Source organism: Dreissena polymorpha, chromosome 9, assembly GCF_020536995.1.
Source record: "Dreissena polymorpha isolate Duluth1 chromosome 9, UMN_Dpol_1.0, whole genome shotgun sequence".
Lineage (NCBI taxonomy): Eukaryota > Metazoa > Mollusca > Bivalvia > Myida > Dreissenidae > Dreissena > Dreissena polymorpha.
The window spans coordinates 58896377-58919006 of record NC_068363.1 but is presented as its reverse complement, the minus strand read 5'-3'; the positions used below and the strand labels follow the sequence as shown (position 1 = coordinate 58919006).

Here is a 22630-nt window from a genome sequence, read left to right as displayed (position 1 = left end):
TTCCAAAAACTTGAACCTTCATTAAAGTTTGGTCATAACTTTTTGAATATTAATGATAGTAACTTGATATTTGGCATGCATGTGTATCTCGTGGAGCTGCACGTTTTGAGTGGCTAAAGGTCAAGGTCATCCTTCAAGGTCAAATTTATGGCTTCAAAGCGGCGCAATAGGGGGCATTGTGTTTCTTACAAACACATCTCTTGTTTATGTATACATTTATTTCTTATTTATTGAAAATATTTACATTTCAAACAATGAACTAAGTATTTACATTAAGTGAAAACATGAAGGTACACAAATACAGTCACATTTTACAAAGAAATTAAGATAAGACAGTAGAAATTTTGAAAGATTAAACACAAACTGAAACACAGATATAATAAAATGGCAGAGAACTGCAATGAAAGATGAACAGTAACTAAGATATCTGATTCTAAGTAAAAGAAGAATTAAGATCATGTTTGTGCCCATGAGGAGGGTATTCAATGAGTCGCACTGTGAAAAAAGGAGTGAAATCATATGCGTAAAATGTCGTCCCAGATTAGCCTGTGCGGTCTGCACAGGCTAATCAGGGACGACACTTTATGCATAAACTGCTTTTTGCAAAGGAGAGACTCTTTAAACGAAAATATCATAAAAGTGAAAAGTGTCATCATTGATCAGCCTGTGCGGACTACACAGACTAATCTGGGACGACACTTTACGCACATGCATTAAATCCCTCTCAAAGAACACTACACATATTAAATGTAATTTTGAGGCATAAAAAAGCAGCATTAAATTCTATTGCATATGCATAATATTCATATTAAAGTATAATTATATTAAGTTATCCAATTAAAAAATATCATGAAAGCTGGATATGTGAATTACATGAAATAATGAAAATGGAACAAGAACAGTTCTAGAAAATTTAGCAAATATAAAAGCAATGTAAATAGATTTTATGAAAATGGAACAAGAAAAGTTCAAGAAAATTTAGCAAACAGAAAAGCAATATTTGTATATTGAGAACACTTATCATTAAATTGCAAGCTAAATGATAACCCACAAAAAACAATCAAATAGACATCAGAATAAGTTGTCTTGTCAACGTTGGCCTTTGACTGGCCCGAAAAATATTATTTGGCAGGTTCTACCCATCGCCACCAACAGCATCAAATATGGCCTTAAAAGTCCATCTCTTGGTAAATTATAACTCATATAATGGATATTTAATTGGTTTCTTTTTTTACAACACATCCTTATTGCACATTGTATTTTAAAGCGTCACTTATAATCATATGATGGCTTTTTTTACATGCACATGTTCAAGATCAAATATTTAAAAAAAAACAAACCCATGAGTGCTGTCTTTCTGTCCTTGACAGCTCATATAACTCATGAGTGCTGTCTTTCTGTCCTTGACACTCCACCTATTTTGGGGAGTAGTTGGCAACGATCCATGGATGTTTCATCACATCCTCTAATGGCATCCTCGTTCTGGGGTCGTGTCGCAATAACTACAACAAACCATAGATAATAATTTGTAAGTCAAACACCAAATTGTTTCTTTTTAATCCCATTCCGCAAAACAAGTGGGAAATTATGGGAATACCCTTAGTCCTTCAGTTTTTCTATCAGTCTGTCTGTAACACTTTTGTATCTGCTCCATGTCTCCTATACCCGTTGACAGATTTTCATGAAACTTGCCTTAATTGTTTAGGTCATTGAGACAATCTTTCAGAAGGCATGAGTCTTTCATGCCAGCTCAAGGTTAAGGTTGTACTTCAAGGTCAAATGGTTGAGCATCCATTTTTGTATCCGCTCCATATTGTTTGTACCCTCATATGTTAAGATCATTGATACTATGTGCAGTAGGAATGCATCAGTCAAGCTAACTCGAGGTCAAGATTATACCTCAAGATCAAATGTTTGAGCATCAATTGCCATGTCTGGTCTATATCTCTTATGCTCATTGAAGTATTTTCATGTTTAAGTCTCTCAAACAATGTGCAGGAGACATGAGTCGGTCAAAAGATTTACTCTACATTATCATGTGCGGTCTAAATCTCATATACCAATTGAACTATTTTCATAAAACCAAATTATGAGCTGCGGTCCTCTATACAAAACATTTAGAACAAGGCTATTGTCAAGCAATATGGTCCCCTACCGGCTCCAAAATTTGTCAGAAATTCAACCATTTTCAGTTTATTTTAAAAATTTAAATTTTAGGTTGTCATAGCAACCACAATTTTTGACGTAGGAACAAAATGAAATGACGTGCATAATGTCCATATTGCCATTTATCCATGTTGCAAGTTTCATGAAAAAATATTAAGAACTTTTAAAGTTATCGCAGAATCAAGAAAAGTGTGACAGACAGACTCAGACAGACAGACGGACAGACACACAGAGCGCAAACCATAAGTATCCTCCGGTGAAACCGGTAGGGGACAACAATATATATGGATTATAATAAAGAGCAGTTCCCTATTTATCTGCTAGGCTAAGGAATGCTATAGAGCAATTTCAACAGACATGGAACTTGGGCACTGAGCAGACTCCATGTTGGAGAATTTATCATTCATGCATATTACTCAACCATTTGTACTGCTTCTCCAACAGACAAAACACCCACCATTTTCAAATAGATTAATATGCAATTTAAAGCACTCTGGTCAATGCGTTTACTATTCGAAAGGATGAAACCAGTTTAAAGAAAAAAAGGTCTACGCAGCGAGCATGCTATGAGCTACATGTTTGAAAGACTGGGCTTAAACCTTTCCCACTTAGATGCAAAAAGAATATGGCTATGTGCGAACAGGATAAAAACCAACGGTTTTATGCTGTTTGCTGCTTATCAGTATCTAAGGGTTGGAAATGAAGTCTTTAAAACTTGAATCTAGTAGAAAAGGTCTAAAATTAAATATAACTTTCTAAAGTTACACCAATGCGTGAAAATACGAATCTAAGTGGTAAAGGGTTAATTCATGAGCGTATTGTCCCAGATTAGGCTATGCAGTCTGCAGAGGCTATTCAGGGCAGACATGTTTCACCTTAACTGGATTCTTGTTTCGAAGAGACATCTTTTAAACAAAAAATTTCATAAAGGCAGAAAGTGCAATCTTTGTTAAGCCTGTCCTGACTGTACAGGCTAATCTGGGAGGACATTTACAATTTTATGAAGCCCAATATTTCAAGAAGGAGGCTCATATGGTATACTTAACCCTTTGCATGCTGGGAAATTTGTCGTCTGCTAAAATGTTATCTGCTGAATTTCTAAAATTAGCATTTTCTTCATTTTTTTTCAAAGAATACTATCAGAATAGCAAACAGTTTTGATCCTGATGAGACACCTTCTGTGGTGTCTTATTTGGATCCAAACTGTTTGCAAAGGCCTTCAAAATTCGGTTCCAGCACTGAAAGGGTTAAAGGGTCATAAAAGATTCACTTACACTTCCAATCAAGTCTCTTGCTCCAGGGGTCACGCAGGGAGGGTAGCGTATATCCACACGTGTTATCCGTCTGTAAGTCTCTGAGTTGCTCTCCGTCTCGAAGGGAGGCTTGCCAACCATCAGCTCGTAGCACAGTACTCCCAGGCTCCAGAGGTCGACGTTCTCGTCATGGTAGGAGCCCTCAATCATCTCCGGGGGCAGGTAGTCCAGAGTGCCGCACAGCGTCGTACGTCTGAAACACAGACACATGTCAGTGTTTTTTAATCCATTTGGGCTGAAATTCCGCCCCCATCCCATTCTCATAAAGTAAATATTTTTACCAACCAATCTCATAAAGAATATTTATGTCCCAAATGAAAACCTTATATTCCAAATTGAAGGTTTCCACAAAAAAGCTGCTTTTTCACAATCTAAAGGGCACTGGACCTATTCTCATAATGGCGAGGAAAAACCACTCAAGGTTGAGTGGAGCACAATCTGGTGTGAAGTGGAAGGGAGATGCTCCTGCTCCTGTTGGATTCCCCAAGCTGCCCCATTATGTTTGTCTGGGAAAAGCGTGAAAACAGACATTGTATTTTGTTTGAAAATAGTAAATGTTTCCAAAAAAAGGTCAAAACATAAAAAAGTAACAATCCTTGCATTTTGAAAAGAAGTATAAAATGTTGTCTCATCGATTCAGTCCTTTACCCTTCCATTTTTGTGATCCTCGATTTTTATCTGAATGAATGATAGAGACATAGTGACTGATCTTCATTAGTGTTAATTCACTACCACTACAGTGATCTTTTCATTTTCAATATGCAGGGAATAATCTAGAATTTACTATCTATGGGTCCCTGAACTCGCAGATTTTAGACCAATGAGTCCCAGGCCAAAATTAATTAGTCCAACTTGAAAAAGAATGTGTCCCAAATTTTGAAAGATACCAAGTAGTGAAGAACATTTAAGTGACACTAGCTCAATAACTATATTTTGCATTAAACTTTTAATAATCTCTAAAACAGAGTATTTTGAAACAAAAAAAAAACAAATTCAGGGTTATCACTATCTTGTGTGCCTTCACAAAGGCTTTAAGTGTCTGTTTCATGAATGTAACCTGTTACAAAATTTCAACTTTATTCAAGTCAATGATAATATTATTGTTAACATCCGAATTTCGAGCCTGATAATGTTATTGTTAACGTCCGAATTGCGAGCCGTTGACCTACTGTTATTTAAGTTTAGAGTTGTTTGTTTTGGATCTAGCTTCAACACCTTATTTTGGAGTCATTATTTCTGAATGATTTATGACTAAGTTACAAAAAGTTAAAGTAGGCCTTCATCCGGGGACTCTAGAATATATCATAACACACTCTATTTAAAAGGTCGATTCTAATTGGTTCGTATTATACAGCAGCGGCTCAACTAGAGCCAATCAAAAGACTTGTTGCAGTCTTCAAGCCTCATTCGGTTAAACTCAGCGTTCATCGCTACACTTTTGACGCATACCCAAGATGGTTCGTACTGATCGTGATTCGCGTATGTGTTAACGGATTCGTTTCAGCAATGCGTCCAAGTGGACGCACATATTTCAAAACTATGCGTCCATTTCGATATTTGTGCGTCATAGACGCGGGACACGCATGTAGATTATTCCCTGAATGTGACACAAACATTGAAAATTGTTCTTTTGGCAATCTGGGAACAACTCCCTTGAGTGCCTACCACTTCGTCGGGGCATGAAAAAATGGATACCTTTACCGTTCCTAACCTTATCAAAGTTGAAAAATATCTTTGAAGGAAACAGCTGCCGAGGCAGCCATTTCTGCCGATTTTATTTACGCCATGAAGATTATCTAAGGAAATATTTCTGCATACATTTGGGGCAACTGTTAGTGCAGACACAGATTGATCTGGATACCCATACATTGATACATATAGCAGGAAACCCATACATTGATACATATAGCAGGAAACCCATACATTGATACATATAGCAGGAAACCCATACATTGATACATATAGCAGGAAACCCATACATTGATACATATAGCAGGAAACCCATACATTGATACATATAGCTGTTGTTTTTTTCACCATTTTGGGAATAAGGCCACGTCCCTTTGATTGGGAACATTTGCTGCGTTTTGACTAAAATTGGGAAATTAGTGTTGTTTTTGTTGTTTTGTTAAAAAATGCTTCAAAATCGAAAATACAAGTATTTTCAGTAGTATATTTACTAAGGTTAAAATTATTTGGGTGGGGATGAACAAAATATTGAGATTTAAACAAATATATTCAGCTCCCATTTGGGAAAAATGTATACTTTTTTTCATAGGGAATGTGACCATTTACCGGACCCGATTTTGAATGGAAAATAACAATGTGTAGTAATCGCAGAGCCAGCAAAATGTTAACTACCATGTTTTAACAGCCCAGATAAATAGGCGATACCTTCTTAAGTTTTATGATAAATTCAAATATTATTGTCATTTTTATTATATTTCTTTAAAAAAAAGTATGTGTTAACATGTATATGCTATTATTATAATTCAGCAATTCTTTCATGTTATAAGTCATTTAAAGCCTAATGTAATACTCTTAAATAAAACTTCTGTGGATAGAAGCATCTGATGCTTGTGTACATTGACAACTAGAACCTTACCATATTTCAGGATAAAGTATTTAACATTTTTAAGAAGACACATGTACACATACATTTAATATAGGATTTGACTAAAAAAGTTTGTTTATAATTAGTTTAAAGTATTTATCTTGTCATGACGTAAAGACATACTCACAGAAAGCTTCTTTAATTAATTTGTTAATTTTACTATCTTTTCTTATTTGTATCAGATTTTAAAACAATATCTAAATCAGTCCTTAATATATTTGTTCTTACTTTTGACATAAACTAAAAACATTTACTTTCAAATGATTGAACACGTTTTACACAACAAATGCATACAAATCATTAAGACACTTTAAGTAAAATAATACTAAACATACACTTGATCCAATTGATTCAACTTTATAATTTGTTTAAGTTTAAAATAATAGTTTGGTATTAATCTTTAGTTATTATACCCTACCACCCCTGCTACAAAAGTCACACTGCCCTGACAAGACACAAGCAAACTTATTACATCCTACCACCCCTGTAACATAAAGACGCCAAGACCTGGCTATAAATACCAGCTGGTGAACTCTGATGTCCCATTTATATCTGCTCTTACCCAGACTGACCCATTTTTCCCCCACATAACACAGTGCAATTGCACAGGGCAATGAACTCTACTTGTTTTCAGTCTGCTTTTCAATCCAGATCTAATGGAAAAGTGAAAGTTCTCCCAGTCAATGACCTCCAGTTCAGTTCAATAAGCTCAGTGCTATGTTATGAGGTTTAGTACAGGCAGTTTAACTATGGTGTAAGATGGGAGTGTCAGATGGGAGTGTTAGACCAGTGCAGTGCCTTGCAGCTCAGTGCTGTCAGGTTACTTACATCATAATGCAAACCCACAATGGTCTGCAGTTCAGTGCAGGCAGGTTACTTACACCATGCTGCAAAACTAGGCTTTCATGTGTAAAGTTTCAAGGTTCACAGCATGTGGCTGTATTCAACCATTTTAGTCAGTCTCAGGGAAAACAGGTATTTGAGTAAAGTGTTATACCAGATTAGTTTGTGCAGTCTGCACAGGCTGATGAGGCCAGTGTATTTTGGGGCCCAGTCCCTTTGCTTGGGGCGAAATTACTGCTTTTATTAAAATTTGGAAATTAGTAATGTTGTTGTTTTGCTTACAAATGCTTCACAATTGAGAATAACAGTGTTTGGAATATTATATTTTGAATATTATATTTACTAAAGTTGACTTTTAGAGGTGGGTGAGATATGAACTAAATGTTTAAATCTAAAAACACAACTTCAATTTATGTGTAGCATAATATCATACAGTTGTTTTTTCCTCATTATGGGAATGGGGCCAGGTCCCTTGAGATTGCCAAAAAATCACAGCGTTTTGACTAAGTTTGGGACATAAGTGTTATTGTTGTTTTGCTAAGATATGCTTAAAATTTGAGAAAATAAGTGTTTTCAGTATCATAATATTAACTTTAATTCCCTTTATAGAGCTGCATGGGAGATGACATTTTATGTCCAAATATATACTTTTTCCCATTGGAAATTGAGCCATAATTATACTGGCCCAAAATTTGAACAAAAATAACTGTCATACAACTTTCATTACTAACCTACAATATGGTAATGATGTTCTCGCCTACCTAAAACATTCTATGCTGTAGATGAGAATGAAAAACTTGTCAGTAATAGAAATAATATACCAATTAACTTGTAACTTTCTTGTTTATAACAGGTATTTACTTATAATAATTGGCACTATTGTTTTGACTGATTTCTCGCCAAAATAAAGGGCTTAGCAGTGAATTTTTTGCTAAAACTTATCGCCAATTTTTTTATTTTTTTTTAAGAAAGAAATCTCTTATGACTTATGATTTCTTAACTCTAGATCTCAACTTTTAATTTAATCATCCTACAAAATATATAACTTTAATTTAGTCATTTTTGTCGATAAATAATTCCCAAGTTTGCCACTTTTATCAATTAAAACAATCCCAACATGACCAGACTCCTGTTCCCAAAATAGCTAGAAAAACCCCTGAACATGCACTTAAAAACAATTTTATTTCTGTTACTTATAATCACATTTATAATGCTTAATTTTTCCCAATTTCATGGTTTATCGCACTATTTTTCCCAACTTCATGGTTCATCGCGCTAATTTTCCCAATTCAAATGGCACAGGTAGTAACAAATACAAGCAAAAAAAAATCACTGCTTAGAAATATGTATAAAATCAAGATTGTCATTATTTTTTTAAGTACATGTTGTATTTGCTATTTCGGAATTAAATATTAGTAGATCTAGTAGTAATTGAGGTCATCAGCGATGCCACAACTATCATCAGATGCAATTTTTATTAAAGAAAGTAAAGTGTTAAATGAATTAAATTACCAAATAAATCTCATTCTTTGATAAAAATCTTTAAATGCATTTTATTTTAATATTTCACAGTTGAGTTATGTTTCAATATCAAATATACATTTGCAAATCTATTATCAATAATACATATATGTACATATACATAACATAAATCTGATGCTTATAAAAACAAGAGCACCACCGCCTTACCGGTGCACGCCGCTCATCTATTTTTCTTTTAAAAGGTGAAGGGACCTATCTCAATACTTCAATCACAAAGGAGGGAGGGTCGGGGTGGAGAGGGGTGTATAGTGTGGGTGTGTGGTCATTTATTACATTATCTTTCAAAAAAGCAAAAAAAAAAAGCAAAAAAAAACGGTCTTTCAAAAATAAAACAAGGGACAAAATTGTCACAAAACCAGGTTTTCAATATAAAAAAAGGCTGATAAAGGGAGACAACTGCAACTCAAAATGTGCATTGCTACTGATTGTTCATCACAATTACCCCCTTTGTTTCAAAATCAATCTGTTTTTTTGACCCCGTGACCTAGTTTCTGACCCGGCATGACCCATATTCGAATTCTGGGAGGGATTCTGGGGTGGGGTGGGGCGTGGGGATGGTTTCGGTGGAGTCTATTGTGGTATGTCAGGTAAGAGTCGTTTTGTCAAAGTATCAATCAAATCTGATCATGTTATATATAAAGAAGTTATGACAAGGTACAGTACCCTCATGATAGCATGAAAGTATTTGAAGTTTGAAAGCAATAGCCTTGATACTTTAGAAGTAAAGTGAATCTAAACACAAAATTAAACCATATATTCAAAGTAACTAAGTAAAACAAGGGCTGTTTGTAAAACATGCATGCCCCCAATATGGGCTGTCACTTGTAGTGGCAGCCATTGTGTGAATACGTTTTTTGTCACTGTGACCTTGACCTTTGACCTAGTGACCTGAAAATCAATAGGGGTCATCTTCCGGTCATGATCAATGTACCTATGAAGTTTCATGATCCTAGGCCTAATTATTCTTAAGTTATCATCCGGACACCATTTTACTGTTTCGAGTCACTGTGACCTTGACCTTTGACATAGTGACCTGAAAATCAATAGGGGTCATCTGCCAGTCATGATCAATGTATCTATGAAGTTTCATGAACCTAGCCGTAAGCATTCTTGAGTTATCATCCAGAAACCATTTTACTGTTTCGAGTCACTGTGACCTTGACCTTAGACCTAATGACCTGAAATTCATAGGGGTCATCTGCCAGTCATGATCAATGTACCTATGAAGTTTCATGATCCTAAGCGTAAGCATTCTTGAGTTATCATCCGGAAACCAATTTACTATTTCAAGTCACTGTGACCTTGAGTTTTGACCTGGTGACCTGAAAATAAATAGGGGTCATCTGCCAGTCATGATCAATGTACCTATGAAGTTTCATGATCCTAGGCCTAAGCATTCTTGAGTTATCATCTGGAAACCATTTTACTATTTCGAGTCATTGTGACCTTGACCTTTGACCTAGTGACCTGAAAATCAATAGAGGTCATCTGCCAGTCATGATAAATGTACCTATGAAGTTTCATGATCCTAGGCCTAAGCGTTCTTGAGTAATCATCCGGAAACCATCTGGTGGACAGACCAACCAACCGACATGTGCAAAACAATATACCCCCTCTTCTTCAAAGGGGGGCATAAAAAGGGTCATAATTCCGTCAAAATGACAACCAGAGTTATGCAACTTGTCCTGCACTGTCCCCTTATGATAGTTTGCGAGTGTTCCAAGGATGAAAGCAAAAGCTTTGATACTTTAGGAGTAAAGTGGACCAAAACACAAAACTTAACCAAATTTTCCATTATCTAAGTATAACAAGAAACCGTCGGTGACGGTTGATGCTCCCCAAAGGTTTTTTGGTCACAATATTGCACTATATATTCAGATAAAAGGAAACGTCTTGAGGGGCATAACTTTGGACAAAATAATACGATGGATGGTTTAGAAACTTAAAAATTTCAAAAGCCATAACTCTCTAACTAAATCATCTAACCAGAACCCACTAATAACATGCGCATCTCCTCAAGGTAGTTAAGCTTCCCATAAAGCTACATTGAATTCCAATCAGTAGTTGGGGAGAAATAGCCCGGACAAGAATTGCACTATATGTACAGTTTATAGAAATTTAAAAGGGCCATAACTCTGTGAAAAATCATCCGACCATAACCGGCTGATAATATGCATATCTCCTCTTGGTAGTGAAGCTTCCCATAAAGTTTCATTGAATTCCAGTCATTAGTTGCTGAGAAATAGCCCGGACAAGAATTGCACTATATGTACAGATATGGAAAATTTCAAAGGGCCATAACTCTGTGAACAAGAATTCGTCGGAGACGGGTGATGCTCCCCAAAGTGTTTTTTTGTCACAATATTGTTCTATATACCGTATTTTTCGGGGTATAAGTCGCGACTTTTTTACAGGCAAAAGTAACATGCGTCGTATGCCCCGGAGCGTCTTATGTATGTACAAAATTGATTTTTCCAAAGTCAGAATGTGAAATTTTTAAGTCAGAATTGCATAAATCCGCGAGTTTGATAACCATTGCCGGTAATTTGTTTCGCTGTTTTTGTAACACAATTTTATTTTACACATAGTTGGTTACACACTACTAACGATACTATTGGGGTACCGTAACCAAAAATGCCTATGGTACCGTAACGTAAATTAAACAACGCAACAAAAAAAGCAGTCGTCTGCTAAATTTATTTTACGAGCTAACCTTACGATTTTTACAACAATTTGAAACAAAAAATAACAAAGTACAACAAAAAAACACAATATCAATGAGAAGCAGAGTATACAACAATAAGTATACAATCAGATACAGCACAATAAAAATTCACATCATTTATTCGCCATGGTCGTCGACATCTGAGAATCCATCAGCGATGTCCCCAGTGTGCATTACAAGCGTTTATTGGTATGCCTGCAATACCACATGTCTGCAAACCTGAGATCTCAAATACCCTTTAATCATCTGCGATAGATGAACGAACATAATCTCTCCCAGTGTGGATTAAAAGCGTTTATTGGTAAGCCTGGTACACCACACGTCTGCACACTTGTATTAAGATTATCACGATAAGAATATTAGCCCTTCTCATAACAGGCCTCATTTTAATATTCACCAAAAAAATGCTCGTGTTACCAATTTACCAATGCCGGTATACTTTATGCTACAAAAGTTTTGCAAACAATACACATTAAAACAAACAAACATAGCTACACTATTTTAATAAAATGGTACATTTATTTTTTATGAAACAGCAAATGCTGCATTTATAGCCTAAATGCAGTTTATTACACAATAATTGTTTTTTATTTTGTTTTGTTGTATTATCAAATGCGCTTATTTAAATTCGTATTTCCAATTTTATTGCTAACGCCATGTTTAAGCTAGTCACATCTATAGCTCATGTACTTTTCTTTGTTCTGTTAGAAAGCGCGCGAAAATTAGCGTGGGTGTATACACTGTTGAAAGAAAAACTGTGTAGCAAAGAGAATGCTGTATCTTTGACGTTACGCTCATTTAGGTAGTTTATTATTGAAACAGAAAATGTTCTGTGTACTGATTTACAGGAAAATCTGGTCAAGACTTGATTTAATTTGGTATTTGTGAGAACATGATCAGCAGTGTTTAAACTGCGATGTTTTGACAAAACAGATACAAATGTGCAAATGCAACGGCTTGCGGATAGGGTCAAATATAACCGGTAATACATTGTTCTGAATGATGTTTTTCTTTAAATTAATACGTTCAAATAAATTTAATGGAAAAAAATATATCAATACAATGAGCATGTGAGAGAACAAATGCCAGCATTGTTTTTAAGATGAATTTTCTATCTGAAATAAAACACGAAAGAGGATTAAACATTTAATGGATAAACATGTGTGACTGCATTTTTGGGAATATTTAATGATGATTTATGTGCGTCGTTTACGCCGGAGCGTCTTATGTATGGACAAAAATAAAATAATTTTAAAAAAATGGGGATGCGTCTTACATTCCGGTGCGACATTTAACCCCAAAAATACGGTATTCAGATAAAAGGAAACGTCTTGAGGGCACAGTAGTTGGGGGGACAAGAATTTTTTTATATAAAATTTCAAAGGGCCATAACTCTGTGAAAAATCATCCGACCAGAACCCGCTGATAATATGCACACCTCCTCTTGGTAGTGAAGCTTGCCATAAAGTTTCATTGAATTCCGGTCATTAGTTGCTGAGAAATAGCCCGGACAAGAATTGCACTATATGTACAGTTAATGGAAAAATTCAAAAATTTCAAAGGGCCATAACTCTGTGAACAAGAAACTGTTGGAGACGGGTGATGCTCCCCAAAGGTTTTTTTGTCACAATATTGCACTATATATTCAGATAAAAGGAAACGTCTTGAGGGTACAGTAGTTTGGGGGACAAGAATGTTTTTATAGAAAATTTCAAAGGGCCATAACTCTGTGAAAAATTATCCAACCAGAACCCGCTGTTAATATGCACATCTCCTCTTGGTAGTGAAGCTTCCCATAATGTTTCATTGAATTCCGGTCATTAGTTGCTGAGAAATAGCCCAGACAAGAATTGCACTATATGTACAGTTAATGGAAAATTTCAAAGGGCCATAACTCTGTGAAAAATCATCCGACCAAAACCCACTGATAATATTCACATCTCCTCTTGGTAGTGAAGCTTCCCATAAAGTTTCATTAAATTCCGGTCATTAGTTGCTGAGAAATAGCCCGGACAAGAATTGCACTATATGTACATTTAATGGAAAATTTCAAAGCATAACTCTGTGAAAAATCATCCAACCAGAACCCGCTGATAATATGGACATCTCCTCTTGGAAGTCAAGCTTCCCATAAAGTTTCATTGAATTCCAATCATTAGTTGCTGAGAAATAGCCCGGACAACAATTGTGCACGGACACACAGACGGACAGGCGAAGCGGCGACTATATGCTCCCCCCAAAATAAATTTTGGGGGAGCATAAAAATCATCCGACCAGAACCCGCTGATAATATGCACATCTCCTCTTGGTAGTGAAGCTTCCCATAAAGTTTCATTGAATTCCAGTCATTAGTTGCTGAGAAATAGCCCGGACAAAAATTGTGCATGGACGGATAGACAGACAGACAGACGCACACACAGACAGACGAAGCGGCAACTATATGCTCCCCCCAAAATAAATTTTGGGGGAGCATAAAAATCATCCGACCAGAACTGGCTAATAATATGCACATCTGCTTTTGGTAGTGAATTTTCCCATAAAGTTTCATTGAATTCCGGTCATTAGTTGCTGAGAAAAAGCCCAGACAAGAATTGCACTATATGTACAGTTAATGGAAAATTTCAAAGGGCCATAACTCTTTGAAAAATCATCCGACCAGAACCGGCTGATAATATGCACATTTCCTCTTGGTAGTGAAGCTTCCCATAGTTTCATTAAATTGCGGTCATTAGTTGCTGAGAAATAGCCCGGACAAAAATTGTGCACAGACGGACGCACGGACAGACGAAGCGGCGACTATATGCTCCCCCAAAATTTTTTGGGGGAGCATAATAAAGTGGACCTAAACACAAAACTTTCTAAGTATAAAAAGGGCACATAATTATGTCAAAATGCCAGTCAGAGTTACATAATTTTGCCTGCACAGTCCCCTTATGATAGTTAGTAAGTGTTGCAAGTATGAAAGCAATAGCTTTGATACTTAAGGAATATAATGGACCTAAACACAAAACTTAACCAAATTTTCAATTTTTTAAGTATACAAAGGGCACATAATTCAGTCAAAATGCACACCAGAGTTATCTTAATTTGCTTGCCAAGTCCCCTCATGATAGTAAGAAAGTGTACCATGTTTGAATGCAAGAGCTTTGATACTTTATGAGAAAAGTGGACCTAATCACAAAACTTAACCATACGCCGACGCAGACGCAAAGGTGATGCCAATAGCTCATAATTTATTTTTCAAAAAATAGATGAGCTAATAGAACAAGCGCACCGCATAACGGGTGCCACGCTCGGCTACGGGTGCAGTTTTGAATAAATGAAGGCTTGTCAGAATTATTATTTTTTATTTTTTTTAAAGGTTAGTGACCTTGACCTTTGACCTAATGACCCAAAAATGGGTGTGGCGTGTAGAACTCATCAAGGTGCATCTACATATTAAGTTTCAAAGTTGTAGGTGGAAGCAATTTGATTTTAGAGCCAATGTTCAAAACCTTAACAAAATGATAAGGTTTTAGCACGACGGGGACGGTGGACGACGAGCTGGCCATGACAATACCTCAGGTTTTCTCTGAAAAGGCCGAGCTAATAATGATTTCACTTTGCTATTCTGTTTTTTTTGTTATTCTATATTGATTTTAAATCAAACTTATTTAAACAATTGTATCGAATACTAACCACTTTCACCAAAAACACAATTTACGCAATCGAATGACTTGTCAGAGCTATTACAATAATTGTATTCCTAATTATGCATGACAACCACACAATCACATAATCCGAAATATGTTTTGGATGTGTTCAATGCTTAAACAAGATTTTACTGTTAAATAAGAATCCTCAACGAGGGCATTGGTTTCCCTAAAGTGTAGCTAAAACTGTGTTTTGTCATAGAAATTATCTCACATGAGATACGTCATAAATTGCTTAATCAATTGAATGAAAATGAAAGTACGAATAGCTGGTTTTGTAATAAATTTTTGTTGTAATATAAACAATAACACACTACAGAGCTGGGCAGGACATATATAATCTGCTCCTCATAATGGCCCTCAGGCTGTTATGAGGGCAGTGTGCCGATTATAGATGTCCGTCCCAGCTCTGCCGTGTTACTGTCTAAATAACAAAAATGTAACCTTTTATTAAATGAAAATCATTTATGTCACACCAGAAATAAAATATAGTTTGACAGAAGTGGGTGTGGAATATTTGGAATACATAATTAAATTGTGCATCCTGGTTGTTAATTTTAACTTGAGTGTTAACAAGGTTTTACTATAGCCATATAAGGAAAAATGCCAAACCCCTGGCAGCCATGTTTTTCAACAAACCAGAACCATTTTGGAACTCGTCCAATACATCATTGGCACAAATCTTCTGACCATATTTCATGAAGATCGGACAATTAATGTGGCCTCTAGAGTGTTCACATGGCAAGAGGCAAAAGTTGATGCTACACAACACACAGGACTGACACAAGGCTATCACAAAAGCTCACCGTGGGCGCATTGTGCTCAGACAAGCTAAAAATGTTTGTTATACCCTGTCGTTTAATAGTTAATTCAAAAGACAACTTCAATTAGAGAGCAGACACCTTGCTGAATGTAAAACATGTTTTATGGGAAAGTTGAGAGCCAGTCTTATAGTCCAAACACCTTAAAACCAAGTAAAATATGGTAACCATAACAAAGTATGTTAATTGAAGTATTCAGTACAAATATTTACATGTGTAAATTATACCATTTTTACCATTTTTAAGGTGTGTTACCATTAATCTATTTTATATAAATTTGAAACAAGAACAGTTAAAAAAAAACATATCTGTGTTGTTATAATATACAAATATATAAACTAAAACTTTGTCACAGACATGATGAATACCCCCACATACGAATACCCCCACATGAAGAGCGAATGAAGAGTACTTGAAATAGGGAACACCATGCTGAATCTGTAAAACCCACTAAGTGACCCCATGACCTAGATTTTGGCCCGGCATGGCCCATGTTGGAACATGGCCTAAAGATCATCTAAATAAAACTTCTGACCAAGTTTGGTGAAGAGCGGATGATAAGCACTTGAAATAGAGTATGGACACCATACTGAATGTGTAAAACGCATTAAGTGACCCCGTGACCTAGTTTTTGGCCCGGCATAGCCCATTTTCGAACATGGCCTAGAGATAGAGCTTAATATTAAAACTGCCATTGCAAGTGGTAACTTGGTGATTTCTTAATCTGCTCAAGCATCTGGCACGCAGGTAGCTTCAATATTTAGCATTACCCAAATCCTGGCTATAGAATGTAATTTATATGAGAAAATGGCGGAACTGATTTGTTTGTTTGCACTTTCACTTCAAGGGATGATAGTTAAATGTCCTATCAGAAATGTTTAATATTACTAGTATCCTCTTTATATGGAATAACATGGTGGATAGGAGCACATGCTTGGTGTCGTAAATCATGTTTAACTTGCCAAAATCCCAGTTATAAAACGCAATATCTTGTCAGATACAATTCTAAAGAATTGTTATCCCCACGCTTTTTGAAAAAAAGGTGGGGATATTGTGGTGATCTCCGCCGTCCGTCCGTCCGTCCGTCCGTCTGTCCGTCCGTCTGTCCGTCCGTCCGTCCTGGCCACTATCTCCTCCTACACTAAAAGCACTAGAACCTTGAAATTTACACACATGGTAGCTATGAGCATATGTGCGACGGTGCACTATTTGGAATTTTGATCTGACCCCTGGGTCAAAAGTTATAGGGGTTGGGGTGGGGCCGCGTCAGAAATTATCACTCATTTTTTTAGGTTATTTTACATTTACTTCTTTATTTCTACACCGATTCACTTCAAATTGATACTGGACCTCACCTATGACAATACGGTCAATCTCAACCATGCATGGCCCCATTCCCAACCCTGGGGCGCCCCGCCCACATAGGCCACACCCACCAAAAATTTCCATTTACTATAATTTTTTCATTTCTACACGGATTCACTTCAAATTGATACTGAACTTTTGTTATGACATTAGGGTCAATCTCAACTATGCATGGCCCCAATCCCAACCCTGGGGCGCCCGCCCACATAGGCCACACCCACCAAAAAATCCATTTACTATAAAAAAAATTTAGGTTATTTTACATTAACTTCTTCATTTCTACACTGATTCACTTCAAATTGATACTGAACCTCTCTTATGACAAAACGGTCAAACTCAACTATGCATGGCCCCGTTGCCAACCCTGGGGCGCCACGCCCACATAGACCACACCCGCCCAAAATTGCCTTTTACTATAATTTCTTCATTAATACACTGATTCACTTCAAATTGATACTGAACCTCTCTTATGACAATACGGTCAATCTCAACTATGCATGGCCCCATTACCAACCCTGGGGCACCCCGCCCACATAGGCCACACCCTCCCAAAATTGCCTTTTACTATAACTTCTTTATTTTTACACCCATTCACTTCTAATTGATACTGAACTTCTCTTATGACAATACAGTCAATCTCAACTATGCATGGCCCCATGATCAACCCTGGGGCGCCCTTGGGTCAAACATGCGGCGTGGGGATACGCGTCGGCCTCTGCCGCGCCATTTCTAGTTTAGTTAATATTTTCGTAAATAACATCAATAAATACCATTTTAAAAGTGTAATTTAACCATTGTCAGATTTTTTTATATTTGTTGCCATTTTTGACGTCGAAACAAAATGAAAAGATGTGCATAATGTCCATATTGCCATCTATCCATGTTCCAAGTTTCATGAAAAAATATGAAGAACTTTTAAAGTTATCGCAAGATCCAGAAAAGTGTGACAGACAGACAGGCACACAGAGTGCAAACCATAAGCCCCCTCCACTGAAATCACAAGGGGACAATTATCATGTAGTAAACTGGGGGATTTCGGTATCCGCATACTGTGAAACCATTATATATCGTCAGGCATTAATTTTCGTATATTTCGTCAGTCGACCGATTGACGAATTCAAGATCCTAACGAACAATCATGTCCCATATTTGAACAAATTAAGACTGAATTACCAAAGGCATGAGGCACTAAAATCCAACGTAATCCACGCATACATACTCCGTCTGTTATGTAATCAAGATAAATCCGGTTTTGACACAAAAGGGTGTATATTACACGGTGTACTTAACTGACATGTGACATTGCTCTAAAACGCCAAAGCAGTTCAGCTGTATCGACTGCGTTGACTTCGTTTAGGTAGAATTGTAATGATTAACGCTAATTGTTAACAACTTAATTAACCATTGTGTGTATTGTGTTTTTCAGTGTTGTTGCAGAAGATTATACAGCCTCCACGCACCGGATTAGATCCGGATCAACGACAATACACAAAATTAAAAGATGATGCTGTATATACTTACCATATACATTCTCCGCATTGATTACAAATAAATACAGAACATTTTGATTTGTGTTTGGTTGTTTGTGTTTAACTACAATACAGGTGTAAAAATTGCTTGTGCTTCGTTTTATGGGCTATCGATCTTTTTAATCCTTGACATCTTTTACAAGTTTTACGATACATGTTTCAAATAAGTGTTACTTGTAGCAATTGAAAACATAACAGGTAAAGAGAAATTAGCAATCATGACGATTAATTCCATCCAAACGTAGGGAAATTGTTTTCAAAAATTCACTTTTATTTTTGCGCGATTTTCAGGAAATCCCCGGAAAGCACGTGTTTCGAATGACTGAGTATGACGCAATAAAACATGGCTTTGTATCCTATTGCATTCAATCTAATTTTAAATCACTCTTCCATTGGTTGTTACAATTAAATCTGAACTTTACCCTATGAAACCGCTGTCCCATAATGCACTGTTAATTTTACACTTCCGAAAATTATTGTACTTAAAGTGATCAAATATTTACGATGCAAAACTCTTGAAACTTTATTGAAAACTGACCAAACAGTTTGCTAACACTAATGTTAACCAATAATCTTCGCACCTTCTCTAATTTGCGCCGATAAAGGTAAGATTGTTATGAATTTGGCCATGATAATAAATGAAAAGGACCAATTGGCAACTGGCTTCACTGTTTCAAAGTTTAAACCCGGGTTTCAAACACTTGTTAACAGTTATTTGGTCCCACTAATCCGCTAATCATAATGATACACTAATGGGGGCAAATTCCTGATCACCTGATAACAAAAGACTAGTATATTGACATGTGATAAACAGGCCCCACCTCCTGCAAGTGACTCTCAAGTGTCCTCTTTCTTTCCCCACTACGATTTTTCGCAACCGCGATATATTTCGGACAAACTAATCGGATATTGACTGAAGCATTTTTTTTTCAAAGTCAGGAATTGGCGAATTTAAGTGCTGACGAAAACATCATTTTTATAAAAATGACGAGATTACAAGCTGGCGAAAATAAATGATTTCACAGTATCTGAAGGTCTAAAAGCGTGTTTAACTTACTGAAATACTCATTATAGATAGCTTATGTTATTTTAAAAATATATGTTTTGGCATATTTAAATAAATAAATGATACCAAACCATTTTACCATTGCTATAAGGGATGAAAACATGCTCACTTAAATCATAAAGAATGTATCGTAATTTATAAGCATACACTTTGGTGTTATCTTGTTTAGGTTTTCTGACAGCTTGATCACGTGATTAAGTGGGTGAAGCAATTGTCTTCCAGGCAAGACGTTAATCTAATACCTTCAATACTTGCATTATTATGCTCCAAACAAGATCCAGACAAACAGTTGCTGTTTTTGTAAGCTCCAATAATGAGGGAGTTATGATAAGGACGATCACAATAAAGAAAGGGCAATAACTAGAAAAACATTAAGAAGAGAGTTGCAGTACTTGAACTTGCCACTTCCTCTCAATGCCATCTATCAATTAAACAAGTATTATTCAAATCTGGGTGACTTATGCTCCAAACATGAACATCCAGTTAAGTGCAATAAATCCTGAAATCAGATTTATGGTCCATGTACACTGCTCTTCCATCAAAGCATTTTAGCATTATATGAAGTTTTATCAGTATTTGAATCCCCACAATACATCCCCTGTTATATACTCTGGACAAGCAGTGGGACAAACAGAGCGACAAAAAGACTGATGGAAAGATTGATGATGCCATTACAAAAAACACATCTTGATAAACACTATATATATATACTATATACGATATACAGGGCAACAGAAATGACCGATTCAAGAAGGAGTATTTCTGACCTCTGAGAAAACAAGACAGAACAAGTCAGGGTACAAGATGACATGTTTCCTGCAAAAATGGGTCTTATGTCATATGCACATTCGCACAGTGTGGTCCGGCGCTAAGCTGATTGCCTATGAGACCATGAAACTGCGTGGGACCTAATAGTGAAAAGAGTAGATCCTGATCAGACTGTGCAACTGGTTTGGGGCTACACTGGCCACATGTGGCATTACACACATTTTTTCAAACGCTGTAGTTCAGATGATATTACCTGGAGGATGGAGCATGTACGGACCAGCCAAAGTCCGCAATCTTGAGGTCCTGAGTCAGACCAAGGAGTAGGTTCTCTGGCTTGATGTCTCGATGGATCACCTTCTTGCTGTGGCAGTACTTGAGGGCATTGGCCAGCTGGTACACGTACTGAAAGGGACACGTCATATGAGGATAATTGAGCCTTGGCCTGGAAAAACTGCAGGGCTGGATGCGTCGGCAAAAAGTGTCATCCCAGATTAGCCTGCACAATTAGGCTAATCAGGGGCGACACTTTCTACATACACTGGATACTCGTTTAGAAGATACTTCATTCAAATGGCAAAGTCCATTCTTGAAAGTGAAAAGTGTGGTTCCTTATTAACCATTGGAGGCTGCACAGGCCTATGTGGGAGGACACTAATCGCACATAAATTAAAACCAGTTTTCCTAGAACTAGACAATAATTGTTCTCTAAGGTAATCGCCATGAAATTCCATTATGTAAAGTCATGTCAACTACATGAGAGCTTAAAATATCTATTATACACAATATATACCCTGTACATTATAGAGATTACAACTTGTAGGTTACTGTTTATATTTATACGTTCAATTTGTGAACAGAAGAGGCCTATAACATAAACATTGTATGTGGTTCAAGTCTTCATTACTAACAAACAAGAGCTTTGTCACATAAAAATGACAAATACCCCAACACTGCATTGTCACATATGTTCGAATACAAATAACTCAGGAGTGTGTAAATCACTGGATGAAAAGGGACTGTACATATTTACAGCAGTGCTCCAGCTAAGCCTAAATTGAAAGGCGCCCCGCCCTGTCCTCCCGAAGCCCAGCCCTGCCCTCCCAAAGCTCCTGCCCTTCTGATGCCCCACCCTGCCCTTTTATTATAATTTTTTTTTTGCAAAGACAATTATAATTTATAAATCTTTTATAACATTGTAATTAAATTATTCCTCATTGTAGACATTTTATTTGCATAATTTAATAATAATGGATACGACCGCGCTCTCGAAAGTGCCCTTTTGATAAAATAGCCCCCCCTGCCCTTTTCAAATCCTAGCAGGAGCACTGTACAATTCATGGTGATTAAATATTTCAAGTTCAATTCAATTGCTTTAGAAAAATAAAAGGAACTCAAAACTCAAAATGAGAAGATGTAATATACTGCCATGTTGTTTATAACATGATGAACACCTGACAATGGGATTAACCATCATGGCTACGTTAGAATTAGCAGTAAGCAAAATAGACATAGGCTACGGTGCTAATATTTCTATTTGGCTAATTATTTATGAATTTCTACTACAATTTATGTAACCAAAATGAAAATGAACCAGCTGTCTAATATTTCAAATGGAAATTTAACTTAAATTACAGATTTAATATTTGAAACAAGAGATGTGTTCGTCAGAAACACAATGCCCCCTACTGCGCCGCTTTGAAATAAAATATCTATTTATCATTTGGCAGGTATAGAAATCATCTCCCTTTAAAGCTTATTACTTCCCTTGGATTTTGTCCAATCCAACCATATATATATATATATATATATATATATATATATATATATATATATATATATATATATATATATATATAAATATATAAGCTGAGATTTATAATTATAAAAATTATTTCCCTTGAAAATAATTGTCTCTAACAAATCTCTATTTTTAGTAGCAAACAATTAAAAGCCACTACCATGACTGTAGATTCACCACTCAAAATGTGCAGCTCCATGAGATACACATGCATGCCAAATATCAAGTTGCTATGTTCAACATTGAATAATTATCTCCCTTTAAAGCTTATTAATTCCCTTGGATTTGTATTTTTGACCTTAGACCTTGAAGGATAACCTTGACCTTTTACAACAATGTGTTTGTCAGAAACACAATGCCGCCAACTGCGCCACTTTGATTTAGTTAA

At 36.2% G+C, this 22630-nt stretch overlaps 1 protein-coding gene across 1 annotated transcript in view; it reads right to left on the bottom strand.

Annotated features, from left to right (window-relative positions):
• Positions 1 to 200: 200 nt before the first annotated feature.
• The window catches only part of LOC127844423 (aurora kinase A-like), a 49845-nt gene continuing 27415 nt past the window's right edge, over positions 201 to 22630 (bottom strand). The window contains exons 6-8 of the mRNA XM_052374634.1: positions 20698 to 20846; positions 3441 to 3672; positions 201 to 1502 (exon numbers count right to left, since the gene is read on the bottom strand). Of these exons, the coding sequence (XP_052230594.1) occupies positions 1416 to 1502; positions 3441 to 3672; positions 20698 to 20846 (468 nt within the window). The 3' untranslated portion in view covers positions 201 to 1415. The remainder of the gene's footprint in view (positions 1503 to 3440; positions 3673 to 20697; positions 20847 to 22630) is intronic.